Raw genomic sequence first — 24,844 nt, forward strand, 5'->3', positions numbered from 1 at the left:
TACAATAAAGATAAAACTTCTCACAATAAAACACCTTAACTCAATACCATAGATGGTAACCAAAGGAAAGTGCTGTTTACATCAATCACAAATAAAATGCAAAAGAAAAAGCCTACCAAATACAGCCAAGTATGTCAACCAATACCGCATCAGTGCTGACAGGACAACTCTGCTGGCTCCGGTCAACTTACTAGACCTACTCTAGTAAATTAGAAATTAGGAAACATAGAGACTGGGGGAAGAGGCACATTCTTACAAACTAAGATCAAGTTTGAGTTTCAAGCATTTATTAAACCACATGTAACAAACAATTTCGGGTATTGTCGAAGAGCGCGGGCTCTGATGTGATAGAGTTAGCTGGCAGTTCTGTCATTCATTTCAGAGCCATGGACACAACGGCCCAACTGTTCTGGAAGTAACTACATATGCAGACACACAGAGCTGTGGACAGATGAGGCTCCATTTCATCCTGCAGGGAAGCTGGAGCAGGAGAAGGTAAACAATTCAATACAGCTTCAGGAACTCCCTGAAACTGACCAGATTCACTAGCCCCTCTGTCAGAGCCAGCAATAAAAGCTGGGAGGACCTCTCTGCTGAAGGAAAACTGAGCTACAGAGACCCTCAGACAAGCTGAACTGCAAAGATGACTCAGAGCAGACCAGCTATCTGAAAGAAGTTTAGATCAACCAAGGCACCTGGACAGGACACTCTACTACTGGCCTGCAGGATGTTCAGTGTGCTCCAGCTTCCCAGCTTTTATGAGCTGTCATTCATGCTGGGGCAGGCAATGGTGATGCAGCTGTCTTTGAGTCATTTCTGCTCCTCTACGTAACCCCTCACCTATTCTCCTGCAAATAACCCCAATAAAACCTACTGGTTCAGGAACTTGGACTTCGGTGGTGTCCATATTTCGGTCTGCCATTGGATCCCTATCTGGGGTGAGGAGATAGGTGTGTTGCGTCTCTCCAGGAAGACATCACACAACAATAATGCTCAGGACTGCAAAACTTAGAAACAGCTTTACTTCAAAGGTAAGAAAGAACAGTGTCTTAGAGAGACTTCCATCAGGCAGAACCTAATGATGAGAGGGGCCTGGTTTATTGAAGTCTGCACAGATTTCCTAACAGCAATCCCTAGAAGGTTTAACATCTCCCAGTGAATCACACAAATCACAACCAAACAGACAATCTCTTGTGTTGCTGTGGGTGTAGCACAGTGGTATAGCGCTCCCCTGGCCTTCAAGTGTTTAGTTCAACTCCAGCACCACAAACACAAATGAAGGCCACACTCGACACCTCTGCTCCAGAGCCCCTAGATGCACACTCTGGGGCCCTGGCCAGGCTAGAGAAACAGACACTGACACCCGACATAGGTTGCTTTGTCCCAGCTACAGCAACCAGTGCTGATGTCACCAGCTGTTTTACATGACTGGTTTTAAGTCCCTTTAAATAGAGTGATTGAATAGGGACATTTATCAGTAATATTTACATAATTTAGAAGGGTTGCTTTGATGGAGTGAATATTATCAAATTATGTACACCCAAAAATGTCACAAGGAAATTCCATACTTTGTATAATTATTCTAACTATTAAAAAACAAAATGTAACTAAGACTATTTGGGTATGGTGGCATAAACCTATAATCTCAACACTCTGGAGGCTGAAGCAGGAGGATCAAAGTTTGAGGCCAGACTGGGTTGGATATTGAGAAAGGATGGGAAATGGGAAAGAAAAGTAAAGAAAATAGAAAGGAAAACCCAAACAACATGGGCCAGATGGGGGTTTGTTGTTCAATTATTGCAGGGGATTTTTTTTATGAATTGCAGGTATTTAAAAGGTTAAGAAAAAAATCAAGCTGTATTGAACAAGAATTGGAATTAGCAATGTCTACTGATTGAGAATATAATTAGATTTTCTTAATTAGGTAACAAGTACTATAAGGTAAGAACTGCATCTACAATTTATAGAAGTGTTTAGAAGTGACCAAGATTGCTCTAAGTTTTTAGACAAAAACTTTTATATTACCAACAAAATAAATTTAATTGTAAGGTATTAGAATAACTATGCTTTAAATAAAAAAACTTTAATAACTTAATTAAAAAAAACTGTAAACATGCTCAATTCTGCACAAAAGATACCTTCCAAAATTAAAAACCTCAACAATTATTAGGATCACCAAACTTCCTTGCCAGCAGTGAAATTTCTCCTACTCTATTGAAAGACTCCATAGTAAACCACATAGCTGATGCTATTCCATTCATACTTGTTTTTTTTTTTTTTTTTTTTTGCTTTTGGTTTTTGGAGATAGGGTTACTCTGTGTAGCTTTGCACCTTTCCTGGAACTCACTTGGTAGACCAAGCTGGCCTCGAACTCACAGATCCGCCTGCCTCTGCCTCCCGAGTGCTGGGATTAAAGGTGTGCGCCACCACCGGCCAGCAGCTATTCCATTCATAATGGTAAGGGCATCACAATGACTGGCATGAACAGAACTGCACAGAACAATGATGTTTCCTCTTTTTAAAATAGTCTTAAGATTGCTTGTAACAAAAGCATGGCTGGAAGAACAGGGAGAACTATCTAAGCAGGACTGTGGCTGTAGTCTAGGATCTCTAGTAAATTATATTAGGAGTTTTCATTAAAGATCTGTAATGTACTTAACAGGGCATCATTATGCTAATACATGTACAGATGGATAGCATACATGTAAATAACTAACATAGTAGTAATGAAACACAAACTAGGTACTATGAGGAAACGCCGAGAAGCCAGAGCACAGAATTTCACTATGAGGGCTCCGGTCACGCACAGATCAGTGATAAAGCGCTTGCCTACCATGAGCAAGGCTGGATCTTCAGGGCCACCAGATTAAAAGAAAACAGACCTGGACTTCTCACCAACAAGAAGAGAAACAGAACAACAGCAACAACAAAACCCACAAGTTATGTAAGTTTAAGTTCCAGGAGTGGAAGATGCCCCAGTAGGTATGAAGTAAGCAGCCACCGCACAGAACACAGAATGTAACTTTAAAACACATCATTTCAAAAGATGATGAGAACCAAGGTGAAATATAGATGGCCAGCAGGCTTCCAACTTAAAATAGAACCTTACTAATTTTTTTAATGAAGAAAGAGATAATGACATTTCAGCATTCACCGGGACCTGCAATAACAGTACCTGCTGGAAATTAGTGGATAACAAGACCCAGCCAAGGGCCAACGTGCAGACTGCAGCAGAATAAACAAGTGTGATTGGAATCCCAACTCCTAGCACAAAGCACTGACTCTAAGTGACAGCCAACACTGGGAGTCTGTTTTCTCAATCTGATAGCTTGGGAATGCTATCTGTGAATGACTATTATGCTGAAATAATAAGATAGGTAATAATTAAAATGTAAAATAAATACTGCAGTTGGTGGTAACAAAGGCTAATTCTTTTCACTCCTGACTTTTAAGCCACTATTAAGTGAAAGGAATAGTAGTTGTTACAGAACCAATTACAGAGAGAATCAAAAGTAATTAACATTCCACCTTCAGTTTCCTTTGATACTTTATTAATTCAAATAAGCACTCATGGCATAAAGTCAAAGCTTTACACAGGACGCCCTGCCAGACTTACCAACAGCAACGTGACAGAGGCTTGAAACTGTCACGACACATGTGGCTCAAGATAGACTCATGCATGTCAGATTTTCATCACATGCTTTTCAGAAGTAGGTTCATATTTAAATTAGCTTAAGAATACACACAATTACAAGATCCATTAAATAAAAATAACAGAGCAGTTTAAATCAATGTTTGGGATTTTACAGTAAACAGTCTCTGGTGAGGACCCGGAAGAGGAGCAGTGGGATCCCTTTATCTGTGATGGAGGGAAATGGAGACTTGAAAATAAGCATGCTGAGTGGTCCTGCTAAAAGAGTCTGAAGTCTATTTTTAATAATCCTAACAACACCAAGAAATAATAATTAGCATTTGCAAAGCTGTCATTATTACAGTTAGGAACACTTAATCTCCAAAGCAGCAGAGTCTTAATTGAGACGATGAGTAAATGAAAAGCATACATTCAAATACATCCTCACATCTGGTTTAAAGTTTGTTTTGTCTCACTGGAATTATTATATTTATTATAATTCTGTCTAGACCATGTTAAATATATTTTGTCACATAATAGCTAAGCAAATACAGGTAACAGTTTGTGTCCTCTTCACATCCTTTCACTCAATTCTATATGGTACAGGGTAGCATGTTGACTACCGAAGACTGAATTGGATGCTGAGCCCACTGATAAAAAAGATGGGCTGCTTGAAAATATTTTCTTTATTGTGTGTGTATGTATGCTGTATTCCTGTGTACACATGGGCCAAAGGCTGACATCTAGATATTTTTTTAAATCACTTCTCCACCTTACTTTTAAAAATGTTATTTATTTATTTTTGTAAGTCTTTTGCCTACATGCATGTCTGTGTACCATGTGCATGTCTGGTTCCCACAGAAGTCAGAAGAGGGCATTAGATCCCTTGAGACAGGAGTTACAGATGGTTGTGAGCCACCACGGGGATGCTGGGAAACAAACTCAGGTCCTTTGGAAGAGCAGCCAGGGCTATAGCCACTGAGCCATCTCACCAGTCTCACCTTACTTGTGGAGACAGGATATCTCACTGAACCCAGAGCACAGGATATCTCACTGAACTCAGAGCTCTCTGTTTTGGTTAGCCTAGGTGGCTAGTGACCTCGGGTACTCTGCAGTAGGTTTATAGCAGCACACTGCCACATCTGGTTTATACGGGTGCTAGGGATCTGAACTCAGGTTCTTATATTTATGCTCTAAGTACTTTCCCAACTGGGCTAGCTCCCCAACCCCATTTTAATTTTTTTATATAAAAAAATTTATATGAAAAGTGGCCAGAGAAGATTCATAAAAAGATGGTACTATTAATGATTCTAGAAATGGTTATATTAATACACTAAAGATCTCTCTCCAAAATAATTCAGTTATACTAAGAAAATGATAGGTGAAATTTAATTTTATTTAATAGCTTTAACATTTTTGCTAATTTGATTGAAAGCCACACTAAAAAAGTTAGGTGAATACAAGAATAACGTAACTAATTAATAATTTACTTATTTTCTTCTGGAAAGTCAAAAGGTAGTTTTGCATGAAGTTTTTATCTTTATAGATATTAACATAAAGTGAATTAGAAACACTTTCAATTTGTACAAATAAAGTAGTGAGAGGAAACGCCTGAGTAAAAGCAGCTGTGACCTCAGAAGTGGGACTACTCTGAAGGCCAGTCAACTGTCTTCCCCAGGAGACAGTCGAGTCTAAACCCGGCCAAGAACCCGTGACTCTGCACAGAAACAGAACAACTACGCCCACCCCCATACATGCTCCAATAGTTTTACACTGAATGCTGAATCTTACCACATGGGGATATTACTGTTTGATGATGTATATAATTTTTTCAACGTATCTCAATGAACTATCAAGAGATTATATGAAAATTCTTGTTCAATTTTTTGAAGCAGCAAATAAAAGTGATTATTTCAGAGACTTGACTGCTGATATAATCTCCTACCAGCAAGTTTAAAATTAAAGCACCTGACATAATGAAACATGAGAGAAAAGTAATGAAGTCAAAACACAAAACTCTTGGACAAAAACCTAGGAAGAAGCCTGTGACCTTGGATCAACAAGACCAGGTCAGATTTTCTTAGCTATGAAAAACCTAAAAGCATAAACAACAACAAAAGTTCACCCAAAACTGAAAAGTTTGTGCTTCAAATGACACCATAAAGGAAGAAAAGAAAAGAAAATCCACAGAATAAGAGGAAATATTTGTAAGTCATATATCTGATAAGACTAGTATTTAGAATATATAAAGAATTCTCAAAACAATAGAGAAACAATCCCATTTTAAAAAGATCAAAGGGGCTGGCAAGTTGGTTCAGCAGGAAAAAGTGCTTGCTGCACAATCCTAATGACATGAGTTTGATCCCCAGAACCCACAGAAGCTAAAGGCGAGAATTAACTCCACAAAGTTTTCCTTTAAGCCTCATATGAGCACTGTGGCATGTGCGTGTGAGTACAACATACACACACACACACACACACACACACACACACACACACACACAATCTTGTATGTAGATACAAAGTAAAAATAATAACTAAATAAAAATGAACAAAGGTAGCTGGGTATAAAGGTTTACACCTATAATCTTAGTACTTGGGAAGTAGAGATGGAGTTCAAGGTCATCCTCAAGTACAAAGCAGGGTTAAGGTTAGGGTCTAGGCCACTGAACTGAAAGCCTGTCTCAAAATATGCCCCCCTCAATAACTAAGTGAATAAAGAACAAACAAACAAACAAACACCAGAAACAAACAAAAGCCAATAAAGATATTTCTCATAAGAAGACACATAGGCTCCCACAAACAACAACTTAAGCACATGGGAAAATTCTTAGCAATGTCACTAGTCATCAGAGAAATACAGATCAAAACCACAATGTGGCCATGGAACAGCGTTGGGATGAAAATGACAGAGACGAAGCACCGACCAGGCTGCTGGCACCCTCACTTATTATGGGTAGGAATACACTGAAGATGCTTTGGAAACCAACAATACTTCAAAACACCAAACAAAAAATCAGCATATAGCCTGCAAATTGTACTCTTTAAATACCCACAGAAGAGAAATGAACAAAAATGATCACCATAAAAAATTGTGCATTATCACTCAGTATTACATTCATAATACATTTTTAATAGCCCCCAAATGAAAACAATCCAAATGTCTACCAGTGGGCAACAGCCATATACTGGACCATACAGAGACCTCGTTGTTCTAGATGAGCAATTGTGATTCACAGCAAGTGTGAACCTGGGACATAAAGCAAGTGAAAAGACACCACACACAAAGGCCCGTGTATTATAGCCCTCTAATTTCTTACATGTTCAAAATGGGCAAAAGTCACACACACACAAAATAAATTAGTAGTTGTAGTAAGTGGGAAGATGAGTGCCTGCTAATGGGCATGGGATTTCCTCTTTGGGGGATGAAAATGTGACACCTGTAGTTTTGACAGCTGCATGAATTTGTGATGTTCTGAAAAACTCACTGAATAGTATTCTAAATGAGTGACATGTATGCTACTAGAAATAACAACTCAACAAAACTGCTGAATACTCAGGCATGGTTAGTACAAGGCCTACAAGAAAGAGCAAGACACTGTTCCCTGCCACACACACACAAAAGCTCCCCCACTTCGAATTTTTACGCATATGACTTGATAAGAGCGGTGAATCCTCTTGGGGAATGTCTTAAGCTTTGTAAATGACTAAGAATGAGTTACTTCAAAATAATTATATTTAAAAAAATCAAAGGAGGTCGAAAGACCCCAAAGGTTAGAGAACTATTCTTATCATTATCATCAATCAGAATATTTCACATTTCCCCCAACAGAATGAACAGCATAGCGTTCTGAATGAGAATGGAAGAAACTGCCTGTTTGCCAAGTCATTTAATGTTTTATGACCTGATAATTAAAATGCAGCTGAAAAGTTTTTAAAGTACAAGATGTTAGTTTTTTGTTTTTTATTTTCGTTTTTTTCAAGACAGGGTTTCTCTGTGTAACCCCAGCTGCCATGGAACTCACTCTTGACCAGGCTTGGCCTTGAACTCATAGAGAGCCACCTGCCTCTGCCTCTCGAATTCTGGGATTAAAGGTGTGCATTACCACCGCCTGGCCAAGATGTTAGCTTTAAGATGAAAATTTACTAGAATACATGCTGTAAATAAGGGTTAATAGGAGCACAGATACCCACGGGTGGCAGGAAAGGGCTACAGATCCCTTGGAGCTACAATTAGAGGTGGCTGCAAGCTGTCCCAATGAGTGCTGGGAACCTAACTCAGGTCCTTCCAGCAAGATCTCTTAACTTCTGAGTCTGAGAGTCACACTTATCCCATCTCATGCAATCCATCCACCTTATTATCTTGAATGTCTTTTCTTCTCAACAACAGTATTTTTATAAAATCCAGTCACTATGAATTGTTTTGGTTTTATTTATTTATTTTTTCTTTTTTAAAAGATATGGTCTCTGAATTTGAACAATGAGTGAGGAATCCTTGGTTCCCCTGAGAGTTCTGGGGTCACTTGCAGGTGGGTGCATAGGGTAGGGTCTACCTCTGCCTCCAGGTGTCCTAACACACAACAATGACACTATTGCTGAGTTCAACACACCAGCACGCTGATCAAGGCTGACAACACACAGCGCCCAATGCAGGACGAGGTTGTCCTTCTGGTGCAGAAACTGGGCCAATCTCATCAGCTGCTTCCCCATGCAGCAGCTCTCAGCTTAGCATTCAAGGATGGATACAAGCAGGTGTTGCTGGGCTGCATGGACATCTGGAGTACAGAGCCACCTCTTGCTGCTCTGTATACCTGCCAGACTTCACCTGGACATGCCTGTAGGCCAACATGGGAAACTGCCTCTGGATCCACAAGTCAGACAGCATTTCCCACTTAGAGCAGGGCTTCAATGTATCCATCTAGGGCATCAGCGCCTACCGCGGCATCTTCCTCAGCGTGTGCGACAGCACTAAGAGCGTGCTGCCAGACCCTAAGAACACGCACGCCACACCATGGTGAGCTGGTCATGCAGGTAGGTTGTGTCCTACCCCTTTGACTATGTGCAGGGACACACTGGAATGCTGCCGTCTGGAGGGACATCATGGACAGGTAGCCTGTATTGCTGTAGGAAGATCTTTAAGGACAAAGGTGGAAAGGCCTTCTTCAAGGGGGCCTGGTCCAGTGTTCTCTGTGGCAGAGGCAGGGGCTTCCTGCTGGTTATCTGCAACGAACTCTCCACTGCACATCGCAAAGTGATGTTGCAAGAAGCCTCTGGGAGTCCCTAAAATGCTCCTGGTAACTGCCAATGACTGAGTAATCACCCATGGGAAGGGGTGGAGAGAGGCTCATTCTTAAAATCATGTTGAACCAGCTTGGTTCACAGGAGGTCTCACCATATAGCCTCAGGTCCACAAGCCAGCAGGCAGACTTAGAACCCAGACGCTCATGAGGCCAACCCTGTGTCTAAGCAGACAACCATGTGCTCCTGTTTGTGATGAAGCACTAGTTCCTCTGTGGCACTGCTAAAACTATAATTATGTTCTATGGTGGGCACTCTGTTGGGAAACAGTAAACCAGGACCAGAAAGGAACTGAAAAAAAATTAGGCTCTTGCTATGTAGCTCTGGCTGGCTTCTTAAAATCCTCCTGCCTCAACCTCCTGAGTACTAGGATTACAGGGATATTCCACACACACCCCCTCCCCAGTAAATGACTCATTTGAACTAGTCAGTTCCTTGCCCCTGCCTTTCCTGTGCTATGGGTTTCCACATGTAGAAAGAAGCACTCTTGCAGTACTCAGAACAACACTGGAGAAGCATTTATATGCAGTGCAGGTGAGGTAAGGCAGTACTGTCAGGACCAGCCTAGGACATCACGACCTTTAAAAAGGGTTCCGGGAAAATCATGTCCATCAAAGATGGACATAAACTAGGTGTCGTGGCGCACACCTTTGTTCCCAGTACTGGAGAAGCCTAGCAGGCAGATCTCTCTGTGAGCCTGAGGCCCAGCCTGGTCAACATAGTGCCAGGACAGCCCAATGTAGAGAAACCCAGTCTCTAAAAACAAAACAAAAAGATTGATATAACTCATATAATTTAAATAAAAATCTGCCAAAATTAAGAAATGGAGATTGTGGTGGGGAGCTGAATAAAATGCATTCTGTAATCAAAGACTTAGTGAAGTTGTATGTTATCAAATACTAGCAAAAGAGAATACACTGTGGCTAAGAAGATAAACACGGCTTCATGAATAATTACCAAACTAGAGATGAGTTAAAGAGCATTAGAATGTAATGAGTTAAAGAGCATTAAAATGTAATGTTTTTTTTTTTTTTTTTTACATTTTGGTTGCCCTAGAACTAACTGCAGTTAAGGGAAAAATGCTCCTGATCACACAAAACATGAACTACAACTACAGTATTTAATATGAATGTTGTTAGAACATTCCAAAACAACAAAACTAATCCATCATATATAACACACAGAAGGCATGAAGTAAAAATTTTTTAAAATTTAAGGTAACAGCGTATTTGGGAAGAAAATAAATTTGTTAGCTCTCGTCCATTAAGCCTTCCTCAAGCAACATAAAAACCAGAGTTCAAATTATACTTTGATGTGCAGGGAGCTCCTCTACCCTGTTTTATATGAAGCATCTACAGCTACAATGAGCACCCAGTGAAGAGCATCGCACCCCATTTGACATTACTTCAAACACGCACAGTCAGAAATTAGCTGCGGCTTACAGTAACAATTACCTTCACCATGATGAAAAGGTTTTGGTGTAAGCTAAGGGAGGCGGTTTTCTTCAGCAACACACTGCACTCCTTTAAAAAGTAAACTTCATGACTTTCATTAAAATAGGAAATGGTTTACTATGTAGTAAAAACACTTCAGATTCGTGAAACAGAGGAGAGGAGGATTCCACAAGGGAGGGAGAATGGGAAAGTTGGAAAAAAAGGAGGAAGAAAAGAGAGAAAGACACAAAGACCAAGGGAAAAACATATTAGAAAGGTGCTATTTAAACAAGTAGAATAAATTATTTCCTTTTGTATATGCGAAGTAACCAATAATTTTCTTATCTGTATTTTGAAAATTCTAGGTAAAATGTTAAGAATAAGAACTGCATTGGGTATCAACATTAGCTTTTTATCCCTTTCACGACAGGGTCTAATATAGCCCAGGCTGGCCTCCATCTCACTATATAGCTGAATATGACCTTGAATGTCTGGTCATCCGGCCATTACTTCCAGAATACAAGCATGTGCCACCCATGCCTTGTTTTCTAGATGTTTGAACTTTGAAAGCATGCCGTTTCTTAACACACATTAATTTTCCATATTTTGAATATATTTTCTATTTATAATGATATAAGGATATGCTTATATGGCATAAAGAATAGTTAAATCAAGTCAGTAAATAATATGCCTTCTCTTCTCATACATGCACAAGCATTAACTTACCCACATCTAGTATACAAGTAACTAATCAGTGAACTCAATAGGCATTCAAAATGCTAATTTAATACCATTTCACAACTAGTTCAATTTGATTTGTTTTATATATAATTGTGTCAGATGTGACTGCAGCAAGTGACTTTCATGTACACCCAAGGTACACATATGGCCTACTCAAATTCATATCCAAGCCTGCTGGATTACAATCACTCTTGCTTTCAATGATAGCGCTTTCCCTGACCCTCAACTCAAGGCACTGACACTGGCGGCACAAACTGGATTCTGTGAGGTAGAACCAGGAGGCGGCTCCAGAGGTGTGTGTGTGTGTGAGGGGAGTGGGATGGAAGGAAAGATCAGTGGTTATGACCAAGGTACATTGTACAGATGTAGGACATTGTTCAAGAATAAACCTGCTTTTTAAAAAAGATTTATTTATTGTATATTATGTATACAGTGTTCTGCCTACGTGCCAGATCTCATTACAGATGGCTGTGAGCCACCATGTGGGTGCTGGGAATTGAACTCAGGACCTCTGGAAGAGCAGTCAGTGCTCTTAACCACTGAGCCATCTCTCCAGTCCTAAGAATAAAAATATTTTTAAACAAGTGTGACTCACAACTCTGTCATATACTTTATAAGGTACACTGATATAAAACATGAAAGAAAGTTGGTCAGGCTCCAATAAAAAAGAATAGAAATTAGTTCTGCTTTGTTTGCGTGTTTGAGGGAGTGTATGTGTGTGTGTAGGTGGTGCTGGGGACTTACCTTGGGCCTAGGATATGCTAGGCACATGCTCTATCACTGATCTACACTTCCAGCCTACCTTGTTCTTTTTAAATTGATTTTCCTTCTCATATTCCTAAATGATCACCTTATATTTAACCTACTTGAAAGTATTAGCAAGTAGTTATTTTTAAAGTCTGAGTAATTCTACCAAAAGCAACTCTCATATTTGCCCAAAAGAAGGAACCACTACTAAGAATCAAAGCCCGGTAATTCTGTTCTCAACGGACAGGTGTGTGCTCTGCATGTTATATGAAAATCATTTATGAGAAGAACAGGAAAAAAATTAGAAGGCAGTTTTCCCTATTGAAACAAGTGATTAAGCAGATTTCTGACAGCACAGAGCTGTCAGCAGGTCGAATGACTGCCTGAGAATCATCGTTCCAGATGTTGACATTATGTACAGTTTTAAAAGAGACTGATGAAGTCCAACAGTGACAAAGAAAGCAAGAAGCCACTGGTCAGTGGGGATGGTACATTAAGGTTAAAGAATGAAAATTCTCTACAGTGACTAAGACAGAGTTGCTACGACCAAGATCATACTAGGGTATGGAAAATCAGGAACCTGGCCCATCAGATGTCTGTGAATGCGGGAGAACTGAATTTAGTCACTGAAATGGTAAGACCGGCGCTTATTTCCAGTGCTGACAATCCACCTCAGAAACATCAGGAATAAACTCATTCTCACAGATTTGATATGTAGACAGCTTGCTGTTTTGTGATGTTAAATACTTCTGACCAGCTCATCACACACTTCTATTTTCAACAACTGTTCACATTTTAGACTGTCTTACATTTAACATAAGTATCATCAGTCAAATTTTAAAACTGACCAATTCCAGCCTCACTTCTTCTTACTGTATCTACTCAAATTCTCAGGAAGGAGAGGTGAAGCTATCATATTGTTGGAAAAGGAAGAAAAACATATCAGTAACTGACAGATGGTGTGTATGTGTGTGTGTGCTGTGTGTTTTACTAAAGTAGTAAAAATACTCTAACTTTAAAAACTTTATTATTGTGTGAGTTGTGTGTGCATGATGTGTGTGGATACAGGTGTGCATGTGTGCTCTGGGGTGTGTGTGTGTGTGGGGGGGGTTGGAGGACAACTCTCAGGAGTCTGTTCTGTCCTTCCAAACTCTGGCTGGCTGGCTGACATGGCAAGTGCTTTTACCAGCTGAGTCACCTCATCCCTTCCCAAACCCTGCTTCTGACAACCAAGACGGTCTCATTCAAACCGCCGACACCATTTCAGTCACGTCTTTTCAGATGAGACATTAATGACTGAGGCTTTAAGGTTACTTCAGATTATCTCACACATAGGTACAAGCAATAACATTCATTCTATTGCTAAAATTGCTTAAACTGATCAATAAAAGTTGCCTAACTGGTAAACAAAAAAACTTTCTGTAATGAAGAAAAGGCCCCACAATTTTAGCTATGTTTTAATTTCTTCAAATTTTCTGTGACCTTTCTCTATAAAAGAAAAGGGACTGAAAATTGGAAGCCACAGAATGGGGGAGTAATATAAATGTATACAGACTGAAATGAATACAATTTCAAATGAGAAGCAATTTGAATGATAAGGCTAAGAAAGCAAAGGAAGTTAACTCAACAGCCTATGAAAGAGAACAGGCTATGGAGTGAGGCTCCACTGTCTCCATTCAAACCCCAGGTTTTCTAATCACCAGATGGATGAACCCAGTGAACATCAATGACCAGAGTACCTCTCAGTGATCTCATCTGTATACAAAACATGAACACATAAGGGAATAAACACATATAGTCAAACAGAATCTGGTCCTCAAAAATACAAAATAAACGTTGGCAATTATATAAGTTGCTTTCCTTAAAGTTTTTTCCCCATAGGAAGTAGTTTAATTCTAAGCCATCTGAGATTACTAAATACATTAAAAATTTGCTGTGTTGGACTGCCCCCTGCAGGCCTCAATTTACCTACTCATTTTAAAAGGATCACAGAGAATATAGGATTCAGATATGTTAAAAATGACACTAAAATCATAATTCATTCACTCTTAATGGTAAGACACAGTTTCTGAAGCAGCTATCACGATGCAAACCAAGATGGTCAGCAGGTTATTGAGTACAGAAAATCCCATACACTTCTGTCTATAGCATATGGAAAAGGTAAACTGAAGGTCAGAAGGCCCAAGTTCAGACCTGCTATCAGGTCATCAATTACACCCTGGGCCAGTCGGTTTTATTCCAAGTTGTCTTACTCCAAAATCAGTATTGACATGTCAGATGGTTCCCCTAGCTTCTGCCATGGCCAAGGTACAATATCCAAGATACAGAACAGAGAACAAGGAATGAATCTCTATACAGCACCAGGTGAAAAGATGAAGGAATGTTTGCCAGAAGTGACGTCTGAGGTGAGGTTACACCGGCACTGTGAGAGGAAGGCCTATTTCTCTGAGAGGTTAACAGGGCAAGAAAATAAAACAGCACCACTTGAAACAAGACCATGTGATGTTATCTGCACACTGGGTAGCTAAACGTAGTATCAAATTAACAGCAATGTGTTGGCGGGGTGTGGTGGCACATTGGTCCCAGAACTAACGAGGCTGGGGGTTCAAAGACAACCCTGGCAACAGAGCAAGAATCTGTCTCAAAAACAAAACAAAACAAAACAACAAAACCACTCTAGGTTGGAGGGAAAGAAACACAGCAGAAAATTCTACCAGAACCACCACAAGCTCTGGAGAGGAAGGAACAAGAATGCAGATGGGAACATGGAGACTAAAGGCAGGCTGTCCTGGAGCGTCAGAATGAGCGACTCAAATAAAGTGAGTCAAACTTACTCCAAAGCGTGGAGTCTGGCAACCTGTGGAGAAAGAAAGGGGAGTAACGAAGACTAGCGGAATGAACAAATCATCCTGTGTACTCCACTGGCCACAAAATAAAATACAGGAAGCTGAGCAAACATTAAAATAATCGGCAACAAAATTACGATTTAAGAGAATTCGACACCAAACTCACTTGCCTACTGCACAAGGGAGGAGGCAGCAGGCCGGAGCCTGGATCCTCTATCTTTACCTCACTCCTTTCCCACACCAGATGTTCTTCTCCCTTTGTAACTAAAATTTTGTTCTTATTCATTTTACATACCAACCACAGTTCCCCTTCTCATCCCTCCTCCCGCTCCCCCTCAGCCTCATCCCCTCCTCCAAAAGGGTGAGGCCTCCAACGGGGAGTCAGCAAAGCCTGGTACATTCAGTTGAGGTAGGACCAAGCCCCTCCCCCTGCATCAAGGGTGAGCAAGGTGTACAACCATAGGTAATGGGCTCCAGAAAGCCAGCCCATGCACCAGGGAAGGATTCTGATCACACTGCCAGGGGCCCCTCAAACAGACCCAGCTACACTACTGATTCCTGTACACAGAGGGCCCAGTCCAATCCCATGTAGGTTTCACAGCTGTTGGTCTAAGGTTTGTGAGCTCCTATGAGCTTAGTTCAGTTGTCTCTGTAGATTTCCCCATCATGGTCTTGACCCCACCTTGCTCATATAATCCCTCTTCCCTCTCTTTGACTGGTCGTCCAGAGCTTGGCCTGAAGCTTGGCTGTGGATCTCTGCATCTGCCATACCATTCTTAACATTTACTGTGACTTAGACACATTTAATCTTCACAGGAACAAAATATTACTGATCGATACTTTACAGACACTGAACATCCAGAAATATGACATGAGTGCCCCATGTCACATGCCTAGCTGGATGCCAGTTGAAAGTGCCCAAATTGAAAGCCCCTTTTACATTTGAGGTAGCTGAGACTGTCCTGGAACTTGCCATTTTCTTGCCACAGTCCCAAGACTGAAATTACAGTCATATATCACTGTACCTGACTTGAAACCTCTCCATTTTAACCACTATATGGCTACATGCTAGAGAGTTAATTCTTTAAGATTTTCCAAAGTTCTCTACGTGGGGGATCATTAGCTATAAGATGGAAGTTTTTAGAGAAAGCAATCATTGATCATTTAATATAGCAAGACTCTTTTTCTTAAGTAGAATACTCAGTTAACATTTTTGGATTTTTGCTGTGGGATGGTCTGTATGTCTGATTGGTCAATAAATAAAACACTGATTGGCCAGTGGCTAGGCAGTGGCTAGGCAGGAAGTACAGGAGGGACTAACAGAGAGGAGAAAAGAAAGAACAGAAAGGGGAAGGAGTCACTGCCAGCCACAGCCATGACAAGCAGCACGTGAAGATGCCTGTAAGCCACGAGCCATGTGGCAAGGTATAGATTTATGGAAATGGATTAATTTAAGCTATAAGAACAGTTAGCAAGAAGCCTGCCACGGCCATACAGTTTGTAAGCAATATAAGTCTCTGTGTTTACTTGGTTGGGTTTGAGTGGCTGTGGGACTGGCAGGTGACAGAGTTTTGTCCTGACTGTGGGCAACGCAGGAACACTCTAGCTACAGATTTTAGAAATAGTTATTAACAACAGCAGCAGCCAGACATGCATGCCTTTAAACTCTGGAGGCAGAGGAGTTAGATCTCTGGCTCAAGGCCAGTACACAGCAAGTTATGGGCTAGTCAGGACTACACAGTGAGACACTGTCTCAAAACAAAACAACCCTCCCCTCTATCAAACAACAACAAAGCCCTAGGAAATACTTCAGTCCATTGTTTTCTTCCAATTTCTACAAAATCCATTTATCAAGTTTTGAAGGTAGTAGAGGCTCTCTTCAGTAGTGCTCTGCCTTTTCATATGCTTTCCTCCACCAAGCAAGAAGAAACACTGATGCTGAGTTTAGCTGCCATCAGGAAGAAGGGCCTCTGGGCAAGCCTGTGGGGTTATTTTGTTCACACTAATTGAGGCAGGAGCATCAGCATATTCCTGACCGGATGTGATTGATCAGTTGCCTTTACTTTCCCAACAGGAAGGACTGTAAGAGAGATTTGAACTGCAAGAGAGAGTAAGCCCTTTCTCCTTCCCAGAGGATGCTCTTGTCAGGGTCCTTTATACAACAATAGAAGAAACTAAAACACTGACAAAATTTCTTTAACTTGTTCTAAGCAAACAAACAAAAGAACCAAAGGCTTGCAACAACTTGGGAAACTTCTGTTCCAAGAAGAAATTTTTTCACTTTTCAGTTTTCTGTGATTCTGTCTCATGCCAAAAGCTCTACAGTAGACTATCCACATCCTCAGCCTGGGATTGCTGCAGCCTTGTTGCTGAAGGAGGGGTCAGAATGTGGCTGGAGTTCTTTCTCAGAAAACTGTCATCTGACTTGTCTGTCCTAGGGTTTATCTGGTCAGACAGAGTTCACTCAGTGAAAACAACCTTATATCCAGAAACAAAACTCACTGGCAATTTTAAAACATCATAGCTACTAGAAGACAACAGTAATAGCAAATAAGTTAACCAAAAAATTGAACAGGAAAATCTAGAAACAAGAAATTGAAAGGGTCTGAAAGCCCCAACACATCCAATGGTAATCCAGAACAAATAAGACACGGAATAGAACTGCACTCACAAAAACTCTGCAGTGAATCCAAACACACACACACACACACACACACACACACACACACACACACACAAGGCAGGGAGGTATGCTCATTACAGGCATTTAAAGTTCTTTTGTTAGATGACCACACAAATTATAACACATACAAGAAAATAAGGAAACAGGCTGACTTGAGAAGACCCGAAACTAGATAAGGGCTTTAAACAGAACTATTCAAATGTATATAAAGAAAAACACTGAAAACAATTAAAGGAAAGGAGGAAAATGCATGCTACTAAACAGCAGAAATTATGAAGCTAAAGACATAGAGTTGAGCATACTGGCTCATGCCTATAATTACAGCACTTATGAGGGTGAGTTCAAGGGTGGCCTGAACTACACAGTACATAGTGAATTCAAAGCCAGCCTAGGCTACAAAAGACCACCCCAACCCCACCAAGCAAATGAAAACATAAGGTGAGTCACAGTTAATTGAAAATTGAAAGCTAAAATTAAGTAAAAATAATGGGGGTGGGTGGTGGTGCTGGAGTGCTGGCTCAGCAGTTGAGAGCATGGCTGCTCTTCCAGAGGACCTGTGTTCATTCCCCAGCATCCACGTGGTGGTTTATAACCGTCTACAGCCCCAGACTCAGCTCTCTCTATTCTTACCAGGCATACACACAGTGCATACACCACACATGCAAGCAAACACACAAACACATAAAATAAAAACAAACCTTAAAAAATAATGAAAAAGCCGGGCGGTGGTGGTGCACGCCTTTAATCCCAGCACTCAGGAGGCAGAGGCAGGCGGATCTCTGTGAGTTCGAGGCCAGCCTGGGCTACCAAGTGAGCTCCAGGAAAGGCGCAAAGCTACGCAGAGAAACCCTGTCTCGGAAAACCAAAAAAAAAAAAAAAAAAAAAAAAAAAAAAAAAAAAAAAATGAAAAAATGAAAAAAATTAAAAATGAACTAGGATACTAAAAAAGCTGTATGGGGCATCCAGAAACAGAGTCTAGTCATCAATTACTTTAATATAAAGTAGAAGAAGCCTGTGGGGAAAGGATAGTTTGTACTAGGAAAAACAAACTACAGACCACACAAGCACAGTCAAAATGTATTACAAATTATAACATATATTCTTTGGAAATGAGTTAAAACTAAACTTAAAAAACTGTTTAGTTGACTAATCAGCAAGTCTCCCTTCTTTGTTGCCAGCTTTTTGGCTAGAAGTAATGACAAATGCCAACTAAACTATAAAGACGGTAAGAGACCAGATATATAACCCTGGAGGAAGAGAGGCCTAAAAGACACGGCCATCATTTGTCACACATTTTTGTTAGAAAATTCAGAAAATACAGCGATGTCTGAAATCTGGCCCCTCCTCAGTTTAGGAAATAACAAGTTAGTCCCAGCCAATCCAGTTTCCCATTACAATCATGTTCTTTGAAATCCCTTAACTATTACATTCTTCAGTGCATCACAATGGAAGGTAAGTAGATTTGCTTAAGTAAAATTGGTAAGCAAACCTCTCAATCAAATTAAAACATTAACGAGGCTTTAGTGCTATATTAAAATGACTTTATACTGGAAAAATGGGAGGGGAGCAGAGTTCTGATGATTACGAAACACTGACAAACTAAATGCAAACTCTGTTTTACTTTTATAGCTGATAAAGACAAGCAGAAATCATTTGAATTTCCTTAGAAACTAGGCACTATTTATCAACCTTTACTGTTTAAAACTTAAAATAACACTGTTTTATTATTCCTAAGAGGAGTCTCAAGCAACCTGCAGAACAAAGTGACTAAATGATGCTGGACCATGATTATCAGCTATTCAGACTGTTAGATACCCCTTAAGACGCCCTGCTCTCTACCAGATAAAACAAGATCCTCGATGCAGTAGCCTTTCCTTTGCAGCCTTCCTCCCTGCCTAATTCTTACCCTTGATGTCTACGACAAACAGAACCACCCCCCACCCCAAATAAGTGTCTCCCTTGCCTACAAGTCCTCCTCACGTCCCTTTGCCTATCGTAAGCCCACCCGCCCTGCTCAATTCTGGGATGCATTGTTTCCTTGAGGAGGTCTTTTCTGGCCTCCCAGAAGACAGACGCACTGGCACCTGACTTACTGCACAGGCAGCTTTCCCTCTTCGTGGAGATCACACCTGCAGTTTTATACTTCTCTGTACACTCAGTTTGTTCGCTTCCATTAAACTTGTTATTACAAGTTTTGTAAGCAGTGAAGTGTAACATCAGCCCAACATAACACTATCCACTGGAGTTCCCAGGGCACAGCTCAGGATGGAACATGCCACACAAGACAAATTAGAGTTTTCTTACTGAGCGCTACTGGCTGAATTCAGTTAGATATCCCGTGCTTCCTGAAAAGGCACAGCATCCTCACCACATGCCTAACTGCAAAGCATAAAAATCGATGTCTAGTGGTTTCAGCTCCAATGCCCAGAGATTTCATGGCCATTTTACAAAGCTTCTTGGTGGGTAACCTCATTAGTCACCATCTGTTTATGTGTGTAATTCTAAATAACATTTTGGTTACATGTCGGAAACACCTCTGGCCATTAACCTCATTTCTAGACTACTGGCTCACACTGAAGCACCTGGAGTTCAGGAACACAGACCTGAAACTCACACACTGACTACTATGTAAATGACAGATGCATGGTCTGTAACAATGCTGCAGAATTCTGGATGAATCTGACTTTTACCATAAAATTTTGTCACTTGACTGTACTCATTCTGAGTCCGTGATGAACACCATCACATATGAAAAAGAAATAGCATCTAAACAATCTTTATAGAAGTCAAGGATATGAAGAATATCACCAGTCACAAAATTTTAGATTCCTAGTGGCTCATCTGGTCAAGCTGCACTCAAGTTATCTCATTCATTGTGATAATTATGTTATATAAATATGATAAACTTAATTTGGAAACAAAAAAATAAGTTGTTGATATATCAGAACTAGGTGTGGGTGCTAATTATACATTTCATTTGTACTATCCCAAGGAAATGACATGAATCTCTTCAGAGTCAACTAATATTTTAATAAAAAATTATTCTTCATTTGTCTATTAAATGCAGGCTTCTGGGCTTTCCTTAAAATATTCTTACTAATGTAAGGTCTCAAGTGTGTGTGTGTGTGTGTATGTGTGTGTGTGTGATGCTTAGATTAAGTGTTAACTAAAATGCTGCATATGTAACAGCTGCACCTAATAAATAGACTATTACAGTCACACAGATAATCAGAAATTGGATGCCAAAATCTCATGCTACTACGAGAATATAATTAGGAAAAAGAAATGGAGGCCCCATTTCCCTTTGGTTAGGGCATAAAAGGGAGACTTAAAAATACAACAGAGAAATGAGGAAAGCAAAGAATAAATTAGCAAAAACTATAAATCTAAAATACTGGTATTTACTTACACACCACACTTCTGAAAGCTTATTTAGACTCAAACCAGAACGAAAATGGAAAGGAGGAAAAGCTTATAAAGCAGCTCAGAAACAGTGAAGTCTCCTGCCCCTCCCCGCCCCACACAGGAAAGGGCCTGTAGGAAGCTGGGTTCTCACAGCCTCCATCTGGCAGCCAGGTCTAGTGGAGTCAGTTCTGAGAACTCTCTAAGTTCCCACTTTCCATGTGATGACAGAATTTATAAAAACCATTCTCTCAAGCTGGGGCACTAATGCACACCTGAAATGCCACTGCATGAAAGCCTGTGAGCTCAGGGTCAGTCTCGTCTGCAAAGCAAACCCTGTCTCTAAGACAACCTCTTCCCTTCTCTCCAGACACAGACACTCTCCACACACCTCTCCATACTGAATTCTTCTCTATTGTGATACCAAAGCACGAGATAATAAATCAGTCCCACAACTGTCCCTGAAATGAGTTAAAAAAGGAAGACTTCTTCTCATACACCTGCACTCCTGGGACAGCTATAATCCTTACATTAAGCACAAACTTTTCTTTCAGGAGTGTCAAGTGTTTACAAAAAGAATCTATCGTATTGTTCAGAAGACAGGTTAGAAGCAAAAATTGACAACAGCACTGTGGGGCCCCAAGCTCAAAGCGCTGTGAACTCTTCTCATGGTGATGCCTTCATAGACTGTGGAGCAGTTAGTTATCCAATCATATCCACAATGAGGCACAGTGAAGCTGTGCAATACCTGACAGTGATTACTAGAGAGCTCATGGCATGCGGAAAAGGAAAATAAGAGTTAATAGAATTTACACTCGGCGTTTTTCTGGACACTGGACTGAAAGCATGGACATAACACTGCCTTTGTGAGAAATATGAATCTTGGAAATAACACTTGCAATGCTAACTCTGAGTACTCAGGCTTTCAATTTCTGCTATTAAATGATTTTTCATTATAGTAGGTACCCTGCTTTTTAAAGTACTATTGACTCAACTTCTTTTACAGTGAAAGGAACTGAACCCAAGGCCTCATGTATACTAGTTCTGGGTACCTGCAGGTCCCCAAGGTACAGTTAACATTTGTCATATGCCAAGCACAGTGGATTCTCAAAGTACTCTACAGAACCTTCTCTTGACTCCATGCAGGCTTGCTGTGGGACTGACTGTCTGAGGACTTCCCATCTATGCTGACTCTCCTCAGATGCAGTAGTACCTGACCACTGCTCCCGGGGAGGCAGATCTCTACGGGCCTCCATCGGCTAACCACCAGCCAACACAAGCCATGCTTTATGGATGCTTCTGTCAGAGATAGCACAGTGCCTACAGCAAACATCAATGAAAACAAAAAGAAAAGCAGTAGTACTGGATTAACTGAGAAAAGGATGCTATGTTTGCTTACAGTGTGGTAGGTGTTGCTTTGTTCACTTTATGTAGGGGCATATACATCAGGCAAATAGTTTTACCACTATTCACTCCCATATATTCCCAGCATTGAGGAGGCTATGGTAGGAGACCTACAAGTTTAAGGCCATCTGGGCTCTGTGGTAGACCCTGTTTCAAAAACCTAATAAAAAAAGACTTTGGGGCTTTGGGTGCAATTAAGCTGATACACTATGTGCCTAACATGCATAAAGTTCTGGCTTCCCAATATAAAATTAAACATGATGGCTATGTCCCATGTACTTGGGAGGTAGAGACAGATGTTCAAGGCCAGCCTCCACTAGGTAAGTTCCAGGCCAGTTTGTGCTCCTTAAGACTCTGTATCAGCAAACAAGACTTCAAATGTGTTCCAGGTATTAACATGGGGTTACAAATAAACTGAAGCAAAGGGCTGAGTCAGCAAGTCCACGAGATGTAACCAGAGCAACTATGAGTCAGACACTGCAGCACAACCTCTAGCTCCACTAGCAGCCAAAGAGGGTTCTGAAAAACCTGCATGCAAACCCAGATGCTAACAGGATCCCATATAGACAGAAGAGTTTTAGACACAGTGCTTCAAGGCGATGCCCAAAGCTTTGAAAAAGTGGTATTGTCATAATGTTACTTCCTACCTGATATATTCTAAAAGGGATATAACGAAATCCATTTTCTTCTGGAGGATATTCCATGAGTTTCCGGTTGATGGCCCAAAACTGGTCAAATCTGTCTGAAATGATATAAAATCTGTTATTAAGGGTGAACATCGTTAACAGACTAGCTCATCAGAAGACATGAAAGTCCTAAACATTCTCTCTGAAGTTTCTGAAAAGCAATTAGTTAGGCATGGTTAACAAATTATTTCTCTTATTGTTAACAAAAATCAAGATATGAAAATAATCTACAACAGTTTTTCTTTCAAGAGACACCTGAACAGGTATGTGACTACTTGTGTTATCAAGGCAAAGACCAGCAGTAGAGACAGAATGACTCTTCATTTAACTTCTGCTGATAATCTGTATTAGGACAAATTTGCATAATTTAAATATTAGCCAGCTTTTATATAGAGAAACAACAGTAGAAAAGAGCTTTTCAACGAAATGTGGAACCTGGTGCTGGGGAAAAGTCTGTATAGCACTTGCCTTAAAGCATGAAAACTGAGTTCAATCTCCTAGAACCTACGTAGAAATGTCAGCGGCTTGTAATTTCAGCACTGAAGAGGAGGAGTCATAAAACTTGGCAAGGCACCTAGTCTAATTAGCAGGCTACAGGCAATGAAAGACTTTGTCTGCAGGTAAGGCAGAGGCTTTCTTGTCACTGAGAGTACCTTTGGTCTCCATGTGCGCGCGCACACACACACACACAGAGAGAGAGAGAGAGAGAGAGAGAGAGAAAGAAATAATCCCCTACTAGAGTTGGCTTACCTAACAAATACAAAGCCCTGGGCTCAAGTCACAGGACATGGGAGAGGGCAGGTGGAAACAACATAGAGAAGTGTATGTGTGAACTATCAATTGCAGCTTAATTTCATATTGATTATGCTTTAAAATTTTTTCAGGTTGAATTAAGTTATAATTTACAGATCATAAAAATCTACAGTCTCTTTTTAAAATACATCCAGAGGTCAGAACATTTATTGTCAATGCAATGATATAGTATGTGGTCTTTTGCATTTGCTCTGTGTATGTGAACGTGCGTGCATGTGCACAATGTGATGTTTTCAAGGTTCATTATTTTTGTTTGTTTGGTTTTTCGAGACAGGGTTTCTCCGTGTAGTTTTGGTGCCTGTCCTGGAACTCACTCTGTAGATCAGGCTGGCCTTGAACTCACAGAGATCCACCTGGCCCTGCCTCCCGAATTCTGGGATTAAAGGTGTGAGCCACTGCTGCCCAGCTCAAAGTTCATTCTTATAGCATGTACCAAAGTTTCATTTATTTTTATGATCATATAAGCATTCAATGGTATAGAGTTACAAGATTTTGTTAACAAAAATATTCGAGTCATTTCTACTTTTTGCTACCATAAATCACGTTACAAAGAACATCAGTGTACACATTTTATATGAATATGTTTTCAATTCTCTTGGTGGACCTGAGAATAAAATCCTTGCATCTATGGCAAAGTTGTTTAACTGTTAGATGGCAGATGTTTTGAGGAACTGCCAAACTGTTTTCCAAAGTAACTGAACCATTTTCTATCCCACTAGCAATGTCAAGAAGTTCTAATCCATGTTTGTCACTGCCAGCACTAATCAGTTTTGCCCTGTTAATTTTGTTTTTTGAGACAGACCCACTATGCAGCCTTGGCTGGCCTCAAACTCACAGAGATCCATCTGTCTCTGCCTCCCAAGTGCTAGGATTAAAGAGGTATGTGCCACTACACCTGGCCATCGATACAGTCATCTTAGTTGGTAAGAGGCAGTAACTCAATGTGGTTTTATTTGCATTTCTCTAGTGACTAATACTGAATATCTTTTCATGCACTTGCTGGGTATTTATGTACATGAAGATTTCGCTGGAGAAATGTCCAAAGTTCTTATTTGTTGCTATGTGTGTGTGAGCACAGGCACACACTGTACATGTGAGGTCAGAGGACAGCTTTTTGGGGTAGATTCTCTCTTTCACAGACGGGAGGTGGAGGCAGGCTG

The 24,844-nt window shown here is 40.5% G+C and overlaps 1 protein-coding gene across 4 annotated transcripts in view; it reads right to left on the reverse strand.

Annotated features, from left to right (window-relative positions):
- Window positions 1-24,844, reverse strand: part of Atg5 (autophagy related 5) — a 108,823-nt gene that overhangs the window by 20,462 nt on the left and 63,517 nt on the right. For all 4 annotated transcript variants that reach the window (XM_028858967.2, XM_037200441.1, XM_028858966.2 and 1 more), the window contains one exon: window positions 22,833-22,927. In XM_028858967.2, the coding sequence (XP_028714800.1) occupies window positions 22,833-22,927 (95 nt within the window). The remainder of the gene's footprint in view (window positions 1-22,832; window positions 22,928-24,844) is intronic.

Source organism: Peromyscus leucopus, chromosome 8a (assembly GCF_004664715.2).
Source record: "Peromyscus leucopus breed LL Stock chromosome 8a, UCI_PerLeu_2.1, whole genome shotgun sequence".
Taxonomy (NCBI): Eukaryota; Metazoa; Chordata; class Mammalia; order Rodentia; family Cricetidae; genus Peromyscus; species Peromyscus leucopus.